The 19,608-nt window shown below is 31.8% G+C and overlaps 2 protein-coding genes across 2 annotated transcripts in view; one reads left to right on the top strand and one right to left on the bottom strand.

Annotated features, from left to right (window-relative positions):
* Nucleotides 1-3,658, bottom strand: part of scro (scarecrow) — a 56,943-nt gene extending 53,285 nt beyond the window's left edge. The window contains exons 1-2 of the mRNA XM_076411400.1: nucleotides 3,364-3,658; nucleotides 39-300 (exon numbers count right to left, since the gene is read on the bottom strand). Coding sequence (XP_076267515.1) covers nucleotides 39-300; nucleotides 3,364-3,373 — 272 coding nt within the window. The 5' untranslated portion in view covers nucleotides 3,374-3,658. The remainder of the gene's footprint in view (nucleotides 1-38; nucleotides 301-3,363) is intronic.
* A 14,970-nt stretch (nucleotides 3,659-18,628) lies between these two features.
* On the top strand, nucleotides 18,629-19,511 carry ND-18 (NADH:ubiquinone oxidoreductase subunit 18). Its single transcript, XM_076411398.1, has 4 exons — nucleotides 18,629-18,788; nucleotides 18,853-18,988; nucleotides 19,042-19,217; nucleotides 19,273-19,511. Exons 1-4 carry the CDS (start codon nucleotides 18,736-18,738, stop codon nucleotides 19,451-19,453), a joined length of 546 nt encoding a protein of 181 aa, XP_076267513.1. The 5' UTR covers nucleotides 18,629-18,735; the 3' UTR covers nucleotides 19,454-19,511.
* The last annotated feature ends 97 nt before the right edge of the window (nucleotides 19,512-19,608 follow it).

The raw sequence follows: 19,608 nt of genomic DNA, 5'->3' as shown, positions 1-19,608 counted from the left end.
ACAATGTATTTAGTTATCATCAGAAAGTAAACACTGACCGGTATGGAGATGGCGGGTTCGCCGCTAATTCGAGCTTTCTATAGGACTCCTCTATGGGACTAAGTATGTCGGTGACGCTGAACGGAGTGGAGTGATGAAGCTGCTGGAGATGACTGAGTGATCCCTGGCCTAGATGCGACTTGGGGCTCAAGCTCATAGCCAGTTCCACGCCATTGAGCTCGGGTAAGAGACCCTGCAAATCGCTACCGCCTCCGGCACCTCGGTCCACCGGTACCACGGGACCTTCCCCGTAGTTACCACCTGGAAATCGAGAAACCAGTTCAAAACTAATGAAAATAACGTCTAATTACGACTAAACAGAGAAGACTGATCCAGAAAATATGAATTTGAGTAAATTTGACTGAAACCGGGTATAAAAAACTGTGGAAAAATTACTTAAATGTTAGTTTATTTGAAAACAAGATAAATTCAATGGTAACAAATTTACTTTAAGTAATCATGTATTTATAATATTCTGTAAAAAATATCTAGAGAAACCACCTTTTAGTATTGAGTTATTCAGTGTATACAGATGCTAATCTTAGAACACTCAAAATTGCATTTTCGATTGTTTGATTTAAAGGATTCTGCTACCAAAACCTTCAAAACCCATCCTATCCAATTGTTGATTTCGGTTTCAACGAATTAAAAGTGGCGATTTTGATTTCAGTGACCAAAACAAACGACTTGCAGAAGCAAACAACCTTCAAGTTTGAACAAAAATCCAGTTCAAACTCTCAAAAAACTTTTAGACAACTTAACAGTTGATGAATCAACTATTTCCAAAGTTTTTAGATGCGATAATGGAAGTTTTGACGAACTGACTAAATATACCATTTCGAAACCTTTCGACATTCAACATTTCAACTCAGTTTCATATAATGCCACAAAAGAAAGACTTCCGAAAAGAAACACAAAAACAATTATTCAAAAAACAATAATATTATTATTAAGTGATATTTAATGATTAATAATTTAATAAAAATTAGAAAATATTTTTAACAAAAAAAATTGAACCGACTTCAAAAAATAAATAAGGAGCTCACCAGAAAGTAAAAAATAATCAAACTTTGGGTTTATTGTAAGTTTTCTGTAAATTTTTCTTTAATTTTGTAAACAATTTAGCGTAATACCTACCTAAATCTATGTATATATTTACAATATTATTTTAACTATTCCCAGCTGATCAGGAATCGAACCCGCGACCTCCGCGTGTGAGCTTAACGTTCTAACCTTTATCACCATAGAAACGGTTGCCTACAATGTTTCTACGACTTCTCGTATGATATTGTTATTGCTTAAAAATCAAACTGAATGGCTTTTACTCTCAACTACTTCCGATTTTTCGTCACATCAGTTCAGCAGTAACATTATACACAAATAACTGATTACTTTAGAAAAAAAAATGCGAAAACATTGTACGTGTCTTTAAAATCTGATGTTTTCCCTCGAATACCACCCTTCCACCGATCAGATCCTAACTTGGTTCCAATGGGACCACCTCGGAGATTCACTCTTCATATCAATCGGCGAACATAAATTAAAAACAAAATTTACAGCCGAACATAGAACCTCCTCCTTATTTGAAATCGGTTAAAAACACCCAAACTTAATTTATCATGTTATAATAAATAATATACCCGAAACAGGAAAAAATAGCATGAGCCATATCAGCTAAAATGTATGAAAAACAAATATACCACTTCTACAGTCTTTTTTTTTCGGACATTTTCGGCAATAGTTTCAGTGATACATGAAATTAGTATAGGAAATATCGTTTCATAAACTCTTAAGCTTATATTTTTAATAATTATAACACTAACTACAATAAATATATAAAAATAAAATGATATATATAAATTACTTTCTGTGGATATTATCTTTGGTTTAGAATAGAGAATACTGTTAATCTAATACTAATTTATTAAGAGTCTTTTGCATCAAAATAATAATTGTAAATTTAGTATTACATTAATTAGTATTACATTAATTTTTTATGAGTTAGAAAATATTTCATACCCTTTAAAATTTTAGCTATGTAAAATATTTTGAAAGTGTTTGTGAATTTATAGTTTGAACTATCAACTAATCCACTATCAAACTAATTTCTTCGCTGAGCCAATGTGTTCACAAGAAATATTCAGAAATTCAACTTATACCATTCCACAATCGTTCTATTCCGACTTAGTTCGGCATCGATATAGTTATCGATGGATATTCCGTTTAAATATCTGTTTTATCGGCGAAGGGTTTATCTGGACTAAACTTATCGATTAATATAACGATGATCTACAGACCAAATTATTCAAAACATATAATTAATTAATGATTTAAACAATATCAGTACTAAAATAAGGTTTTTTTTCGACTTTCGGTGGGTTTGTATGGATAATAATAATAATTCATAAATTAATCAAATAAATCAATCAATCATATTGAATCATTGTACTTCGTGATATTGAATTTAGAGCATACTATTACTAAGATAAAAACTAACTCATTAAAATAAAAAACTAAACGGAAATTAGTACTCTATATACGAAGAAAATGGCAAAGAAAATAATAATTAAAAGTGGTTAAGAAGTATTGTAACAATGATGTATTACATTATTCAATATACATATATACAATACTACTACTAAAGTAGTGTATTTTTTTTCTTTTGTTTATAAGAAAAAAATATTCTTTTATCTTATATATTTATATATAGATAATGATAAAAATGATCACTGTAATTATATAAATGTTTCTTTATATAAATTAAAAGATATTTTTAAAATTTACATTAATATCAGGACATCTAAATTATTCTAAACCGTAGTATTGGATTTGGATAATACTGCTACTAACATACAGAATTAATTAATTACAATAGGAAACTAACCAAACATAATTTCACTATATATAAAGAAAATAATAGTTAAAAGTGGGTAAGAAGAGTTTCAGTGTTCTAACTATGACGATTTAGAAACAATATCCTTCAAGATATACTGTTAGTTAGGATTATACTTTAATACTTTTTAGATTAAAAAAATACTACTACCAAAGTAAGATAACTTTATTACTTTGGTTAAGATTATATAAAAAAAAGATAGTATTATGTATTTGTGTATTGATAGTGAAAAAAATCGTTCTTGTAATCATATAAATATTTCTTTACATAAATTGGAAGCTATTCTAATCTTAGAACAATATATCGTGATATTAAAACGGTACAAAATCGATACGCGACGACCGTTAGCAACAAACGTCATTGAACACCATCGATCGGACCTCAAGGAATAACCGAATATTGGCCTAGACGAAGGTGAGTCTCAATGTTACCTGCAGACATGGACTCCAGGACCACAGAAGAATATCCGCCGGCAGTAAACCCACCACCGTTCGGGCCTCAATCCATCCGGCAACGGCACCTCGCGCTTCGATACCGGAAACAACGCACCCACTCAATGTCGAGAGAGAACCCCGAGAACGCGCTACTGAGAACCACTCGAACCGATATCCGAATTCAATAAACAAACTGACTAACTATATAAATAAATCAGCGATCGAGCTATAGCACTCTTTATAGAGCACCCTTGATGTAAGACTCTTTAGCAGCGAAGAGCGCTTAACTCGGCTAAACGTACTCTTAGAGTGCCCTCCAAGTGTACATGGCACTCTCTGCTGCATTCTGGGTACTCGAGATTTAAAACGGGAGGAGTCGCGTGTCCGAGCGCCCAATACGCGAGCCGTATCGTCGAGCGGGCGTGGCTAAGCCGCGGCGTCTACTACCGCCCTATCGTTCGCGGCCTACACGATCCAAGTTTTACCAAGTTTCCGAAGAAAATCGACCGTATCGCCGAATGATTTTATGGGCGACACGATGCCCGGCGAGGGTGAAAAGGGGCGGGATCGGGCGTTGATAATGTTGGTTTTATGGTTTTATTGGGCACATTGATTTGACTAGGTTGGAGCACCCTTTTCAACTCCTATGAATCTTTGGATTTTCATGTGCATTTCTATAACGGATTTTGGAGAGGGTTGTAAATTATCATGGAAATATCGCCGAGATGTAATTACATTCTTCGGGATTGTTCGGAATCAGGTTGATATCTTTTGTGTTCGATTGTTGCCGCCTGTTTCAAGGTTGGCCTTTTAAAAATCTGAAATCGTTCGTAAAATGGCCGCCGCCTGACTATTGAATATTATCGTCTAACGATTATACTAAAAAAATGTTATTTTTTTCCATGTAATAAGGATATATATGGGTCAATGGATTAATCTAAAAGGGATTTACAACAGATGATGCTCATGTTGAAGCCACACTGACAGGATTGAATTTTCAGTATGTCATTTCGTCGTAGTGTGCAGTGTAAACAAAAATGTTAACAGATTTAACTTTCAAAATTGGATTTTTTACAGTTTCGTTTTATAAATAATTAAGTATATGATATATAATAATATAGGTTCATATTGATGAGTCTAAAGTGATGTCTCTCTTCATGTCATTCTTTAATCCTGGACAAAAATCAAAAAGTGGGTTTATTTTGTTTTGTGTATAAAGTATTGAACAAAAATATACGTTATATTTCTAACATTATAACAGATCAATTGAAAAGTCCCCGGCCAACCATGGTAAAACACGTTTTTTGGCAAAATTAGTTTTTTTTTATTCAACATAATTCCCTTCAAGGGTGATACACTGATTATAGCGACCCTCCAACTTTTCGATACCATTTTTGTAGTACGATTTGTCCTTTGCTTCAAAATAGGCTCAGTTTCGACGATCATCTCTTCATTCGACGAAAATTTCTTCCCATCGAGCATTCTTTTGAGATCTGAACACAGGAAATAGTCTCTGGGAGGCACCGTATTGATGGATGAGAAAGCAATTCGAAGCCCAATTCATGGATTTTTGCCATCGTTTTCACTAACTTGTGACACGGTGCATTGTCTTGATGCAGCAGCACTTTTTTTTCTTCAAATGCGGCCGTTTTTCGGCGATTTCGTCCTTCAGACGGTCCAATAACGCTATGTAATAGTTGCTGTTGATGGTCTTTCCTTTTTCAAGGTAGTCAATGAAAATTATTCCATGCGCATCCCAAAATACAGACGCCATAACCTTGCTAGCCGACTGTTGCGTTTTCCTACACTTTGGAGCAGGTTCACTGTGTGCAGTCCACTCGGATGACTGTCGACTGGACTTCGGAGTGAAATGATGGAGCCATGTTTCATTCATTGTCATCTATCGATGCAAAAAGTCGGATTTATTACGCTTGTCAACTACAAACAATGCTCTGAATCATCAACTCGTCCTTGTTTTTGGTCAAAAGTGAGCTCGCGCGGTACCCACTTTGCATACAGCTTTCTCATACCTAAATATTCGTGAATGATATGATGTACACGTTCAGTTGATATGTTTAGAGTGTCTGCTATTTCATTCAATTTCAATTTACGGTCATTCAAAATCATTTTGTGGAATTGTTAAATGTTTTCGTCGGTAACAACCTCTTTTGGGTGTCCAGTGCGTTCACCATCTTCGGTGCTCATTTCACCACGTCTAAACTTAGTATACCAATCCTTGATGGTTTTGTGGGAAGTGTCCGGACACTCGGCATCAAGCCAACTGTATGTTGCTTCAACTGTATTTTTCCCTTCAAAAAGCATTAACAATGTATATCATAATAATGCTTATAATAATAACGTTATTTTATCGACACGCGAAATTACTTTTTATCCATGGTTTTCACAATAACAAAAGCTGCTTCACTCAAAATGCTATAATTCACAAACTAATTATCCGACAGCTATCAAATTTATACAGGCATCTTTTGAGGGTTAGGGATAACTAAAAAACATGTGGATGTAATTCTAGTAGCGTCATCTATGTGTCAGGCCGGGGACTTTTCAATTGATCTGTTATTTAACAGACGGTATGCAAAATTCTTGAAAATCATAAAGAAGGTAAAATTCTGAAGTTCTTAAATTTTTTTCCACTATTTCCAGAAAACCAAACAGATATAGATATAAAACACCACTTTAGACATTTTTAAACATTATATAAGAATTTAGTGAACAGTAAAGTATATTTTTTATATTAACATATAAGTTAAAAAATGGAGATGTAATTAATGATTACAAATCTGTTAAAGTAATTATAAAATGTTATCTTTTACAGAGTATCAAGTAAAATAACAAAAATATATTATCAAATACAATTTATTTCAATATTACATCGTAATTTTTGCCCTTGAAAAAGAAAGGACCATCAACAGCGACTATTAGATAGCGTTATTGGATTAGATAGTCATTGGGCCGTTTGGAGAACGAAATCGCCGAAATACGGCGGCATTTGAAGAAAAAGAAAGTGCTGCTTCACCAAGACAATGCATCGTGTCACAAGTCACTGAAAAAGATGGCAAAAATCCATGAATTGGGCTTCGAATTACTTCCTCATCCACCGTATTGTCCAGATCTGGCCATCAGCGACTATTTCCTGTTCTCGAATCTCAAAATAACGCTCGCTGGAAAGAAATTTTCGAAAAGAATATAGAGATGATCGTCGAAACTGAGGCTTATTTTGAAGCAAAGGACAAATCGTACTACAAAAATGGTATCGAAAAGTTGGTGGATCGGTATAATCAGTGTATCATCCTTTATTATGGTAGGCCGGGGACTTTTCAATTGACCTGTTAGATCAGACGGAAATATTTCAGGTAATTGCCTCTATGGTGTAATGGTTAGAGCGTTTTTGTTTAATTTTATTTAGTTATTACAACGATTGTAATGGACATATTTTATTTTAAAATGTTTTTTTGTGTGTTAAATAACTAAATTTGATTATTTTTTACTTGTTAATGAGTTTCTTATTTATTTTTTAAAATCAGTTAATTTTTTTTTAGATATTTTATTAAATAATTCTTTTAACTTAATAAATCGTCTTCGAATTTAGACCACTGAGAAATCTCTAGTATATATCGAAGGGCTTAAAAATTACTGAACAAAAATCAATAGCGTCCTTAGGAGGATTAGTTTTTTCGTCAAGTCGCCTTGGATTGGTGCCATAACGAAATACCGTCCGCGAAACAAAACGGCATCGTTCAAAGGCCACTCTGACGAATCGCGCGGTCCAAAAGGGCTGGTTTTACAGCGCCAGCGTCGAGTGGCGGCCAAGTGGACCACGAGAGCTGTTGATAACTAACAAACCTTGCATCATGTTCTTGTAGGACTCTTAAAATGCGTTAAAACCCATCGAAACATGTACTGCAAGGGACTGGAGGGTTTTTAAATAAAGGAGAACCACGAGCCGATTCATAATTCATACAGTTTTTTGCTGAAAATGTTGGATTTTTACTGTAACGTAACGTGAGTGGGATGTGGGTGGCTAGATATGGTTTCCGGTATCCATAATGGATTGATAACATGGCTAAACGCAAGTTTTGACCGTGACAAGTAAGAAATTTTGGTAGATTTATCGATAGTTAGACGAAATTATATAAAAATAAAAGACACACAAATGAGATATCCAAAGGCTTCGTATCATCACTTGAATAAAGGCATATCAGCAGACTATAAATGTACCATTGTCATGTATGTTACAATGTCAATTACATCTAAATTTATTGTATTGCTTTAATGGCCGTGTAATACTAGCGCCATGGGATCAAGGCTGCCGTCTTGTTCCTTCTCGGGAACACCATCAATAGAGGAATAAACTGATCAGTATCCGATATACAGGTAACAATAGTTACAAATGCTTTCCTCTCAGGAGATAATAATTTGTGACTTCTCTTTTGCCTTTCACATTTGTGATCTTATTAACATTGTACTGGGCAGTGCTGATTCCTCATGAATAGACACTGCAACCAACATTTATAGTACGTAAACATTATTTAAAAACACTATAGTAAAAACTACAGTTAATTATTCATCGACAATAGTTTATAGGTTAGAGTTATAACCTCTTATCACTATTGCTTTCAAAAATTTTGCATACGTCTGACAACCGGACGACTTTGACTGGCTCATTCGTTTACGCGTTCGAACTAATCAGACAGGAGTGTGTCTCTTTTTAACTAGAATTAAATGAGAAGGAAAATATTGTCTTCTAAACGAACCTGACTCTAGAACGAATTTACAAATGGTGGCAGGCAATACGTAGTACGTCTTGATAACGTATATACAAAAAACTTAAAAACTTAGCCAGAACATAAATGTGAATAGATAAAATAATTGACTTGGGTATATAGAATGGATGTAAATTAAACTGATCACAAGTAATGCAACTATTGGAGTCATATATTGTTTTTTAGTTCAAGGAAACGAAAGAATTTGGACAGATTTCTTAGGGTCAATGTGGCTGGAAATATGATGCTCCATACTATGTACGGAGCATCACAGCACACATTGTGAGGCGATATCCCCTCAGAAGATATGAATGCGTATCTTTTCAGAATTCCAGCATGAGCCAATTTAGGATGATCTGGTAGATTTTAAAAGAATAGAGAAGAAGAAGTTACAAAACAATTAATGTTTCGATCGAGATCTATTAGTTTTTGTTTTAAATGTATTTACTACATTGTTATTAGTATTAGTCATTTCAGACTAACCTACAATTTTTCTTTAAAATAACTTAAACCTAGATATATATCTAGGAGGGCCCATCGGCCCTACCTTAGTCTCTAGTGTAATAATGTTTATATATTAACAGTGCTGTTTTTATGTTAAATACACTTCTCTCGTTCTGGTGTTATCCAAGAGTTGTGATACTTATCTAAGAGTTTCCCCTCATGTCTCCTTGCGATTCTGTTGATTTTTTGAGTGACAATTGATATTTGAAGGTCTCGGTGTAAGTAATCGGTTCTATAATATCTGGGTGCACCTTTTATGGTATTTATATTGTTTTTCGACGAACATCCCCATAGGTTTCAATACTTCCTTGCATAATAAAAATTCATTATATACTGATAATTGTGATCTTGTTCCAATTAACCAATACATTTTCCCATATTTGAAATGCAATTCTTTCCATTTCTTTTTACATGTTCTTGGCTTCCAGCGAAGTTTCACATCAAGATTCATTTCAGGGTACTTAGTGTTATTGCTATATGAAATGATTATGATATTTCGTGAACTGAACACGCGAGGTTTACTTTCATTAATTTTAATTTTCCATGTTTGGGTCGTATTTTTTGGGTCATTTTCGTATGATATCCTGATATTTTCCATTTGTAGTATTTGTTTGACTCTAAATATTCAGGCTGTAATGTAAGAATTTAATAGTTGAGTCTGTTGTTTCGGTAACATTTTCTGTAGCTTATGAACAAGACTATTATGTCATACCTTATCGAATGCTTATGCTTACATCTACGAAAATAGCTGAGCATACATTTTAACTTCATAAACCTTTTCCATTACATCTGTTATTTTATGCCACTGGTTAATTGTTGAAGATTAGAATTGATTAATAGACGTTAATCGTGAAGTTGCATTTTCGAAACTACAGTACTTGTATTGTTTAATTTTGAAGCAATATGCTATCGAAACCCATCAACCATTTTTTAGAAACTTATGGTGATAGTACTCCGTCATATCGCAAGTATCTTTGATTTTGATATCAACCAACGACAAAGAACGACTCGAACGACCAAAAAGGTTCAAAGACTTCGCAGAATGAATTGCAAGACCTATGAGCGAAAACTAAACCCGCCGTATACTGTTTATATACGTATACGTATCTGCCGACCTTAACTGAACACATTACAAAATTTCTAAAGGAGACACTGTTGCAGTTTGATTGGAAAATTCTGCCGCACCCAGCGTACTCACCAGACTCAGCTCCTTTTGATTATCACTTGTACAGATCAAAGTAGCACGTCTTGGCTGATATACTGTTTCAAAATGACGAAGAAATTCGAAAATGGATGGATTATTGGATCGCTGACAAACCAACATCGTTTTTTCGAGACAAAACCACCATGTTGTTAGAAAAATGGGGAAAAGTGTAGAAAATGATGAAATATATTGATTATTATATATTATACTAATAATATTATACAATATTTCTGAATAAATGCCTTTTTACAAAGAGATAATGATCACAACACATGCAAGCACATAATAAAATTGTAGACGACGTATAAGTTTGTACCTATATTCGCCAACAATGCCAAAACACTCGCACTTAACAGTGATTGGGGGTGTTTGACGCTACACTGGATAAACAACCTGTAATTTAAAATTACACTAGCATTGAACTTAACGTCATTATTGACAGAGAATAAGAATAGACAGGAAGTTACTACGCATCGTAAACGGCTAGTACCACTACTTCCACCTCTTTTGTGTCCATTCCTAATGATAGGCTCGCTTGCTTTAACCGTCTGTTTACGTTACGATACCTGAAGACACCAAACAGAAGCTTTAGAAAAACCCGTGACAAAGCCTACTTGATTTTTTGGTTAATTTCATCTCGTATCGACGAGGAAAAACGAATGTTGGTAATTGCTTGCGTAATGTTTAGATTATTATTTAATTCTAATACTATTATGCCTTTAATATTACAGAAATATTATATATATATATATATATATATATATATATATATATATATATATATATATATAAATATATATATATATATATATATATATATATATATAAATATATATATATATATATATATATATATATAAATACATGTATAGATATATATATATATATATATATATATATATATATATATATATATATATATATTCACGGTCACAAATTGATTGCGGGTTTAATAAGTTGTTTCGTATTGTAGGCCTCTTGTTGCTCGTAAATTCCGTTAGAGAGATAATTATTGATGATATTAAATATTAGTAAGTTTCTGCAATTTTATTGAAAATGTTTTTAGCATATTGTTGTTGTGCTGAATATTAGTATGGGTACTGTGAATAACATCGCTTACAAAATGAAGAACAATACGTTAGATTCAACCAAGAAAACCCGTCTACATACCAAGTGGGTGACGAATCTTGACCATCTTGATATTGACTCTGATATATGACTCTGTATGGAATGTATACATAAAAGCGTTAGGGACATGCAGTTCTTTGAGGGATGTAGGACATCTTTCCATACACTCTTACAAGATAAATTATTTGAATTTGTGTATCTGTATGAAACTTGGATATTTCAAAATGGTTCATTGGGGCACTCTTGGCAAGACAGTAACAAAAAAAGTGTAAAAACAGCAAGAATTGTTGGAAAAAGGTAAAAGTTACAATAGCATTCGATTCGGTTTTGTTGGTCATTATATTTATTAATAATTAATTGCAGATATATTGTCATTCATGCAACGAATAAGAATGGTTTTATTCCTGGTGCAGAGTTAGTGCTTTCCTCCGAATCCAAGGGCGACTACCATGGAGAAATGAACCAAAACATGTTTTTGTTATGGTTTGAAAATCAATTGTTGAAAAACCCGGAGGAACCATCAGTTATTATTTTCGATAGTGCACCATATCATAGCACACTGGTGAAAAAAGTTCCGACAATAGCATCAACAAAGGCTGTAATGAAGGAATGCCTTTCAAGACATGAATTGAATTTTGAAGGGACTATGCTAAAACCTGAACTATTTCAAATTGTTACTAGGTAAATATAAATGAAATGTCTCATTGCGTTTTTTGCAATTTACTTTTTTTAGAAATAAGACCGAAAAAAGATATACAGTAGATCAGATGGCTGAACAATATGGTCACATACTATTATGACTTCCTCTCTATCTTTGGTACTCCATATTCAATCAAACCGAATTGATATGAGCGGTAACAAAGACTTATTATAATAGACATGCTGGTCGAAAAGGATATTCCATCAAGAACTGTTTGGATATGTGGACGGAAGCATTGTCGGCCATATTACCTTCGGTTTGGATAAACTCGGTAAGACATACAGAGGAAATAATTGATAAATGGTGGATCGTGAACATGTTTTAAACAGATTGGAAATTAACAGTTTAGTGATTGAATTGGACAGTGAAAGTGACTAAAGGAAACTTTCAGGATATGTGATGATCCTGTCCAATGTTGGAAATTCCTGAGACAATGATGAGAGTGGAAGCAACTAAAAGTATGCACATAATTAATAGAATATAACTGCAGGAAATGGTATTGTAGGGCATTAAATATTTGTGTGCACAGATATGATAATAATTGTTCAGAATTAAACATGAGCATTAGGTTAGAATTTATGAGGAGAGAATGAATACTAACTGTTTTGTAGATATGGTAAATGCTTTAGGCAGAATTCAGTGATTAATTTTATCAAGAACGGTGACTTGACAAGTAAACACACCATCAAATGAGATAAAAACTAAACTTAAAAAGGTAAATATACTCTCGAATGAAACTAAAATACATTACTTTGATATATAATTGTTAATTAGATAGATTAGGCCTTCAGGGGTTACCACTACTTAAAAATATGTGCCTAGAACTCTACCTCATGGGTGGTGTGGAAAATAGTTTAATATAAATATAATAAAACAACTCTAACCTACAAACTATTATACCTGTGTTCTTAGTTTTAAGTCCTTCCATAATATATGCATTAAATGTACTATAATATTAAAATAAATTATACTTGATAACAGTATTTTTGTTTAATTATTTGAATTAGATTAGAATCTTGTTGTATATCAGAGCCAAACTGAACTAAAACTCAGAGTTGATGCGGCAACATTGCGACGTTTTGACGTCACACATTTCGATGACGTATATATAAACAAACTTTGAATAGACATCAGATACAGTTTTGAAAAATCAAAATTATCAAATTGAGAAAAATAAGTAATAAAATGCTAATTATCTTGTCTTTAATGGGATATGTAATACTTTTTATGAGAATGATTATTAAAATTTATATTTTAAGATTGATTAAATTTAATTGAAAAAATAGAATTGATTTTTACAATTTTTTTTATGTATATTTAAGTATTTCAATTTCTCCGTGTACTTGCTAATAATGCTAGAGCTGAGTATTCGTGGAAATACCAGAAGAGGTACTATCATGCAGGCGATTCCGATAAAAAGATGATGATGGGAGAAGTGCCAGAGATAATCAGGAGAAGTCTGCAAGATTTCCAGCCTTGTTTTCAAGGACTATGCCCAAATAATGAACAAATTCTCCATCAGCACATCAATGGTGAGGTTCTCTATATATATATATATATATATCTCTATATATATATATATAGAATATATATATATATATATATATATATATATATATATATATATATTTAATATATTTTATATATATATATATATATATATATTTAATATATTTTATATATATATATATATATATATATTTAATGTCTGTTTGAGATTGAAGCATCTTCCGGAATGTTCTGAGGTTGTCCAAATAATTACGCTTAAAAAACTTTTTGCTGAGGCGATACAAAAAGTTATCACAAAAGAGGTATCTTCCATTCTAACTTCAAAAAATTACTCCAAGTACTGCAGCAACTTTACAGATTTAGCAGTACTTGGAAATTCCATTTATTGGGCGTTTAGAAAACCCATTGGATTTTTGGCAAACCCATAAAATGAAACTACCTGAATTATATCAGTGACACATAAAATATTCCTCTATACCCGCAACATCTGTCCCCTGGGAACGAGTTTTTCCAAAATCTGGGCAAATTAACGATCGAAGAAATCGCCTCACGGGAGAAAAGTTGAACATGATAATATTCACAGTAATTTAAAAATATTTCCGTTCAAAATTAAATAAAAGTTTTATTTAAAAAGGGTCTGGTAGTTATTGTACGATCATTTTTAGGTTCATCATGGATTAGATTTTTCAATGATTAGGTATACGTTTACATTTTATTTAGTAGTTATGGTTATTGAAAATCATTAGTTCTTCCGTTTTATTTAAATTATATTGTACTATTTTTATTTATTATGCTATGTTATTTAAAAATAGCAATTAATATATTAAAACACGATAAAATATTTGTGGTGTTCGACTGTTTTCAGTCGATAGTTCCCAACGCTAGTCTAAACGTACTTTGTTTTTTTTTTCGGAATTGTGGCGCCTAATTTTAACAATACTGGAGTGTGATCAAATGATATTTCGCACAAGCCCTCAATATTTATATGTTTTGGTGCTAATAACTGCTAAATGCTAATCAGGGGTGCGCAACTGCAATGGTAAGTAGTGGGGCAAAGTTTCGCTTAGTCCAATCATTGGCGGCGCTGACAACGTGAATTTGATTGGTTAGTTTAAAATAGTTATGTAGAAACCTGTAAGGAAAATACTTTGCTTTGATTGGTCTGCCATTTCCCCTGATTATTTTGTGACGTCACATTTATTCGATAATAGTATTTAAATAAAAATCAAATTTAAATTTTAAAATTAATTTATTAAAATAAAATCCTATACAAATATACATAAGTGTAAATAATATAAATATATATAAACAAAAAGCAAAAAAAACAATTATGAACTCTATTCTAGGCAATATTAAAATATCTATAATTCTTCTATAACGCCTTCCCATATATGTTTAGTGCCATCAATTTTATGGGATCTATTAGAGTTCTAACTTATCTTGATATATTGAGGGTAAACTTTAAATCCTTCCCTGTTGATATTGCATTAACTTCATTAAAACAAAAATACAATCACACCTCATAATAACTTAAAATTTGGTCTTGAAAATCATTATGGATTGGACAGTTGAAACACTAAAAATTTATGTGTTTTTTAAAAATATTTAGATTTTAGAGTATTTAATCTGTGGAACTACTTAATATAGAATGTAGACAAATATTGCATGTTGTCTCTTTTTCAGAAGATTTGTTAAATAGCCTGAAATAAGACTAAAATACAATATTAGACTCTTGTTTTCCTCAGAGCAAAGTTCTCTGGAACTGAAAATATAGACTCAACTGGGGATTTAACAACCTCAAGTGGTACTAGATCTCCCGTTAAAAAAGAATATAAGTTATCTAACATGTTCATCTTCTTCACAATTTTCTCCGGGAGAATGATGTGAAAAAATTGAAGTGATGAGCTCTTTTAAAAATTTCTACCTCCATGACCTCTAATAGATCCAACAAAATTCTTTAAGCAGTCTTGGTTAAGATTTGTTAAACAAATGTAGTTATTTGTAAATTTAGACAAAATAGATTTCTTTAAGGTAATAAAAAGTTAAAGTATTGCAAATATTTTAGGGATATTTTACAATTAAAAGTAGTATTTATTACTACTAATTATCCAGTTATATTAATTATTACCTTCTTATAAAACTTCTTCATGTAGAGACATCACACTGACAGCATACGAACAACTTGGTAGATTAATTGAATTTTATTACTATTAACATCTTCATAAGGTTTTGAATTTCTGTAAACAAACAATATATAAACAGACATGTAGTAGATAGATAATTTTATATGTACCTGATAAAACCAATGATGGATATGCATTTACCCTAATACCTGTTCGTGAAGGAAGGATAATTCTAAATTTTCCACTAAAATGTCCATAACAAACACCATGACGTTGATATATTTGCATTGTGGTTTATCCAGGTAACTTACTACTATTTACTTGATCAACCCATTTTTAGAAAGGAGCGAGATCATTCTTTGGGAAACGATATCTAATTTCCGTAGTAGAATTTTACCTCGGTACACTACGTCTTTTACTACACTGACGCATTGTCATCAATTTTTATATTATTACTCCATAATAATTAATGTAAAACAGAAAATATGCACAACGTAAAACGAAAATTTCGTGATCTAAACAAAAACCATAACCTACAAACAACAAACATAAAAATGGACGCCCATAAAAAATGCTGATTTCACACAATTTGATCGACCAATCACATTTCATGTTAGTGGCGGCACCAGGAATTTAAACTAGCCAATCACAATTTGCGATCGCAGCGCTACAGTTGATTGAACTAAACAAAACATTTCCCCAAGGTCACCTATACCGTGAAATTTCTATTTTTTCTATGATGCTAATAATGTTTTGAAGGCTAACGAACATTGGGCCTAATTTTGAGAATAAGTCTCTGTATTGTTGTTGTGTTATCTTGTATCTTGGTAAAGATTTATGTTTATTTCATCGGCGATCTTTTCAGTGCTACGTTGTAATTAACTTTGAAAATTATATATAGTCTTTCGAATAAAACAGCCAATACAGGTCATCAAAATTTATAATTTAACGTTGCCGCGCCAAATTTGTTTTCGTTTATTTTTATTCTGACAACAAAATACTAATATAAATAAAATAATGAAACAAAAATAGCGTTGTTAAATATAATTTATTTTAACATCTAATGCATATTTATCGAAGGACAACAGTAAATTAAAATAAAATAGTTTGTAGGTTAGAGTTGTTTTATTATATTTACATTAACATAAGGCAACGATGTCGACCAATACCAAGAAAAATCGAATTTTATAGACCGATTTGGTTACATGCATAAAGAAATAGAGATTTAACTTAATATGAAATTTTGGCGAAATGTTTCGCGACGTCTAACATGTAGATGTCGCTACCTTTAACACATTACTTGTTTTATTCGCTATGCTAAGAGCCGCGACGGAATCTGATTGGTTCATTTCGTGTAATTAATTTTATTATACTCTCAGTAGGTCTTTGAGCTATATCTTATTTTATTCAACGATTTTGCCACATCGATAATATAAAAAAAATTGTCAAATGTTTAAAAAAAAGTAAATTTAAAACCTTTCAATTGTACATTCCATAATAATCTTTTGGATGAAATATTAAAAGTACTAACAAGGTGTTTTATCTATAAACTTTTGAGGAAAATAGGTGAACAGAATATTAAGAGGGAAAGACTCAAAGTTTGCTTTCAGTATAAAAAAACAAAAAGACAGGACTCTGATAGATTCTATTGATTGATGGCACTAAACAAAGATGAAAAAAGAAAAAAGACGGAAGAGAAAATTTTGTTTCATATATATTTATATAATATTTATATTTAATAGATATATTTATTTTTATATTATATTTATATTTTGTACATAAATTTACATTATATATTTATATTTAATTGAATTTTGAATTTTATAAAAAAAATGTTTTTAATGTAATTGTATTTAAATTTCATTGGTCAAATAAACATGACGTCAAGGCTGTCACGTGCCAAACATTACTAATGAGCCAGTCTTCACAGTAAAATATTTTTCTTACAGGTGCCTATAATCGAGATTTAAATTGACCAATCAAATTACTTGAATGGCCCATTATGGCGCCCTCTGGATGTTGGACAAAGCAAAACTTTGTGCCAGAGTCCCCTATTGAGTTGCATCTCTATTACTCTATGGTTACATGTTCGGACGCATCAAACTTCATTCTGTATTTTTTTAACTAGAGAAATGCTAATTAGTAAAATGAGAAAAAAAAATACTCCGAGTTCAAAAAGTATTTTATCTTTTTATAAACTAAATTTGCCAATACGTTTAATGGTGATATGCATTAGCAGTTTTATTGGAAGGATTATGCCACTTTAGTCATATTTCCCAACGAACATATCGAACAACCTAGTATAATATTCAAGAAGTTCTAAAAATAAATTCGTATTTCTATATTATTTGTTCCCAATTGCATTATACTCAAACCACAATCGAATTAAAGGGACAATCGCGCGATTTGGTGAAGGTAACGGGTTAGAAAAACAACGATTCAGAACTTGCTTATACGTCCAGATGAAATCTGTTCGTGTGTGCACCTATCGAAACGGGCATAAAGGACGGCGTCCTAATCTCGACTCTACAATCGGCCGACAAGTGTCCGTCCCATTGAATACGCTCACCGAAACTAGAAATTAAAGGGCTCCTATCGACCCATCTCTCGCTGGCTCTTCTCAAAAACGATTTATCTAAAGCTCCATTACGGTCTATTTACACGTCGCCCGTCGAAACGGATTACCATTGTCGGATCGGAATGATCCTTTTTTAATTTACTGGATCGGAAACATAATAGTTTTCGGGAACGACGTTTTTATAAGGTTACTTTTACGATAGCCCAGAGTGAATGCTTCAAATTAGCCGAATGAAATGGCAGGTCGACGTAATTGAACGACTGTAATTTTCAATAGATTAGGATATTTTACTCTATCAACTTTTTATTTTTAAATTTTTGGAATTCTTCGATTTTATAAAAGATTATGTACCAATATATTCACAAGTGATTTCCAGATAATTAAACACACAGCACTGAAAAATAAACTATTTCGTATATAAAATATTTTATACAAGTCTATAATCTTTTCACAAATCTCTATTTTAAATATAAATAGTTCAATGGTAGGCAACCCAACTATCCAGACGTACTATAATCTCAATAGTTTAGTACTGTTTACAAAAATATAAAAATATGTTATTAATATTATTATCCTATATTTGTAATAATCAATAACAAGGTTAATTAGTTTTTTTTACAAAGATCTTAACATTACTGTTATTTATAGCTTTAATAAGATATATTTGTATTAAATAATCAATAAGCAATCACATGATTTTATTTTTTCTAGATAGATACACAATATTATTAGATTGGCTACACTGCTCTCTGTTTTTTTATAAAATTGACAATTTGTCAAAATATTTTACTTAAAGTCTGTCATTACGGCTTTGTAATAATAGAGGATTAAATAACAGAAAAATGGCTTCGTTATTACTAAAAACAAGATGTTTTAGGCAGTGTTTTAATATAAAGTAATTTGCATCCCAATTGATGCATATTTTTTACTTAATAGCAATATATTTTAAACAATTTCAGAGGGGCCGCTTCTATATCTACATCATCGATTTTACAAGGAGATGCCCCATTAATTAGCAGTGATTTAACACTTTTAAGACCTGATGAAATTGAACATAGGAAAAAAATGAAAGATTACATAACTGTTGAGGGTCCTGTAAGTCCTGTATGAAGATGGCACATATTATAATTTTAAAATATAACTTTTAGAGTGATGTCTCTCTTATTAGTGGAGTACCACAGGAGCAACTTAAGACAAGATTAGTTCGAATTTATTTACCACCCAAAAATTGTATGCAAAGTGGAACCAATAATATTGGTCATTGGGAATTAGATTTTGATACTAAAGAAAGATGGGAAAACCCGTTGATGGGTTGGAGTTCAACGTAAGAGGTGTTGCTTCTCCTGCTACTGAAAAATTAACCATCTTTTCTTTTCTAGTGGAGATCCTCTTTCCAATTTGAAAGTACAATTTAGTACCAAGGAAGAAGCTGCAGAGTATTGTGAGAAAAATGGATGGAATTACTATATTCAAGAAAGTAAATTAGAAAAACCTTTCAAACCAAAATCTTATGCTGTCAATTTTGCTTGGAATAAACGTACCCGCGTTTCTACTAAATAGATTCCTCAAAAAATAATATTGTATTGCGTCTTTATGTAAATAAAATTGTTATTAATTATTATTTATTTAAATATTTGACTGACAGTTTTCTTCTTATTTTCCAACTACCAGGTAAAATATCAAATAATTCTGTGACGGGTTAAGAAAATCCATCA

Source organism: Rhynchophorus ferrugineus, unplaced genomic scaffold (genome assembly GCF_030347505.1).
Source record: "Rhynchophorus ferrugineus isolate W39M unplaced genomic scaffold, kcgeb_rfMv2 rfM8, whole genome shotgun sequence".
Taxonomy (NCBI): domain Eukaryota; kingdom Metazoa; phylum Arthropoda; class Insecta; order Coleoptera; family Curculionidae; genus Rhynchophorus; species Rhynchophorus ferrugineus.
Note: the sequence above shows the minus strand (reverse complement) of the source record. Positions and strands in the feature narration are given on the sequence as shown.

Bases quoted from the DNA above. Each gene is read 5' to 3' on its own strand.
- ND-18 (XM_076411398.1), top strand. From the start codon at position 18,736: ATGGCTTCGTTATTACTAAAAACAAGATGTTTTAGGCAGTGTTTTAAT. The intron at 18,989-19,041 runs GTAAGTCCTGTA...TATAACTTTTAG, and splicing joins ACATAACTGTTGAGGGTCCT to AGTGATGTCTCTCTTATTAG. The intron at 19,218-19,272 runs GTAAGAGGTGTT...TTTCTTTTCTAG, and splicing joins TTGATGGGTTGGAGTTCAAC to TGGAGATCCTCTTTCCAATT.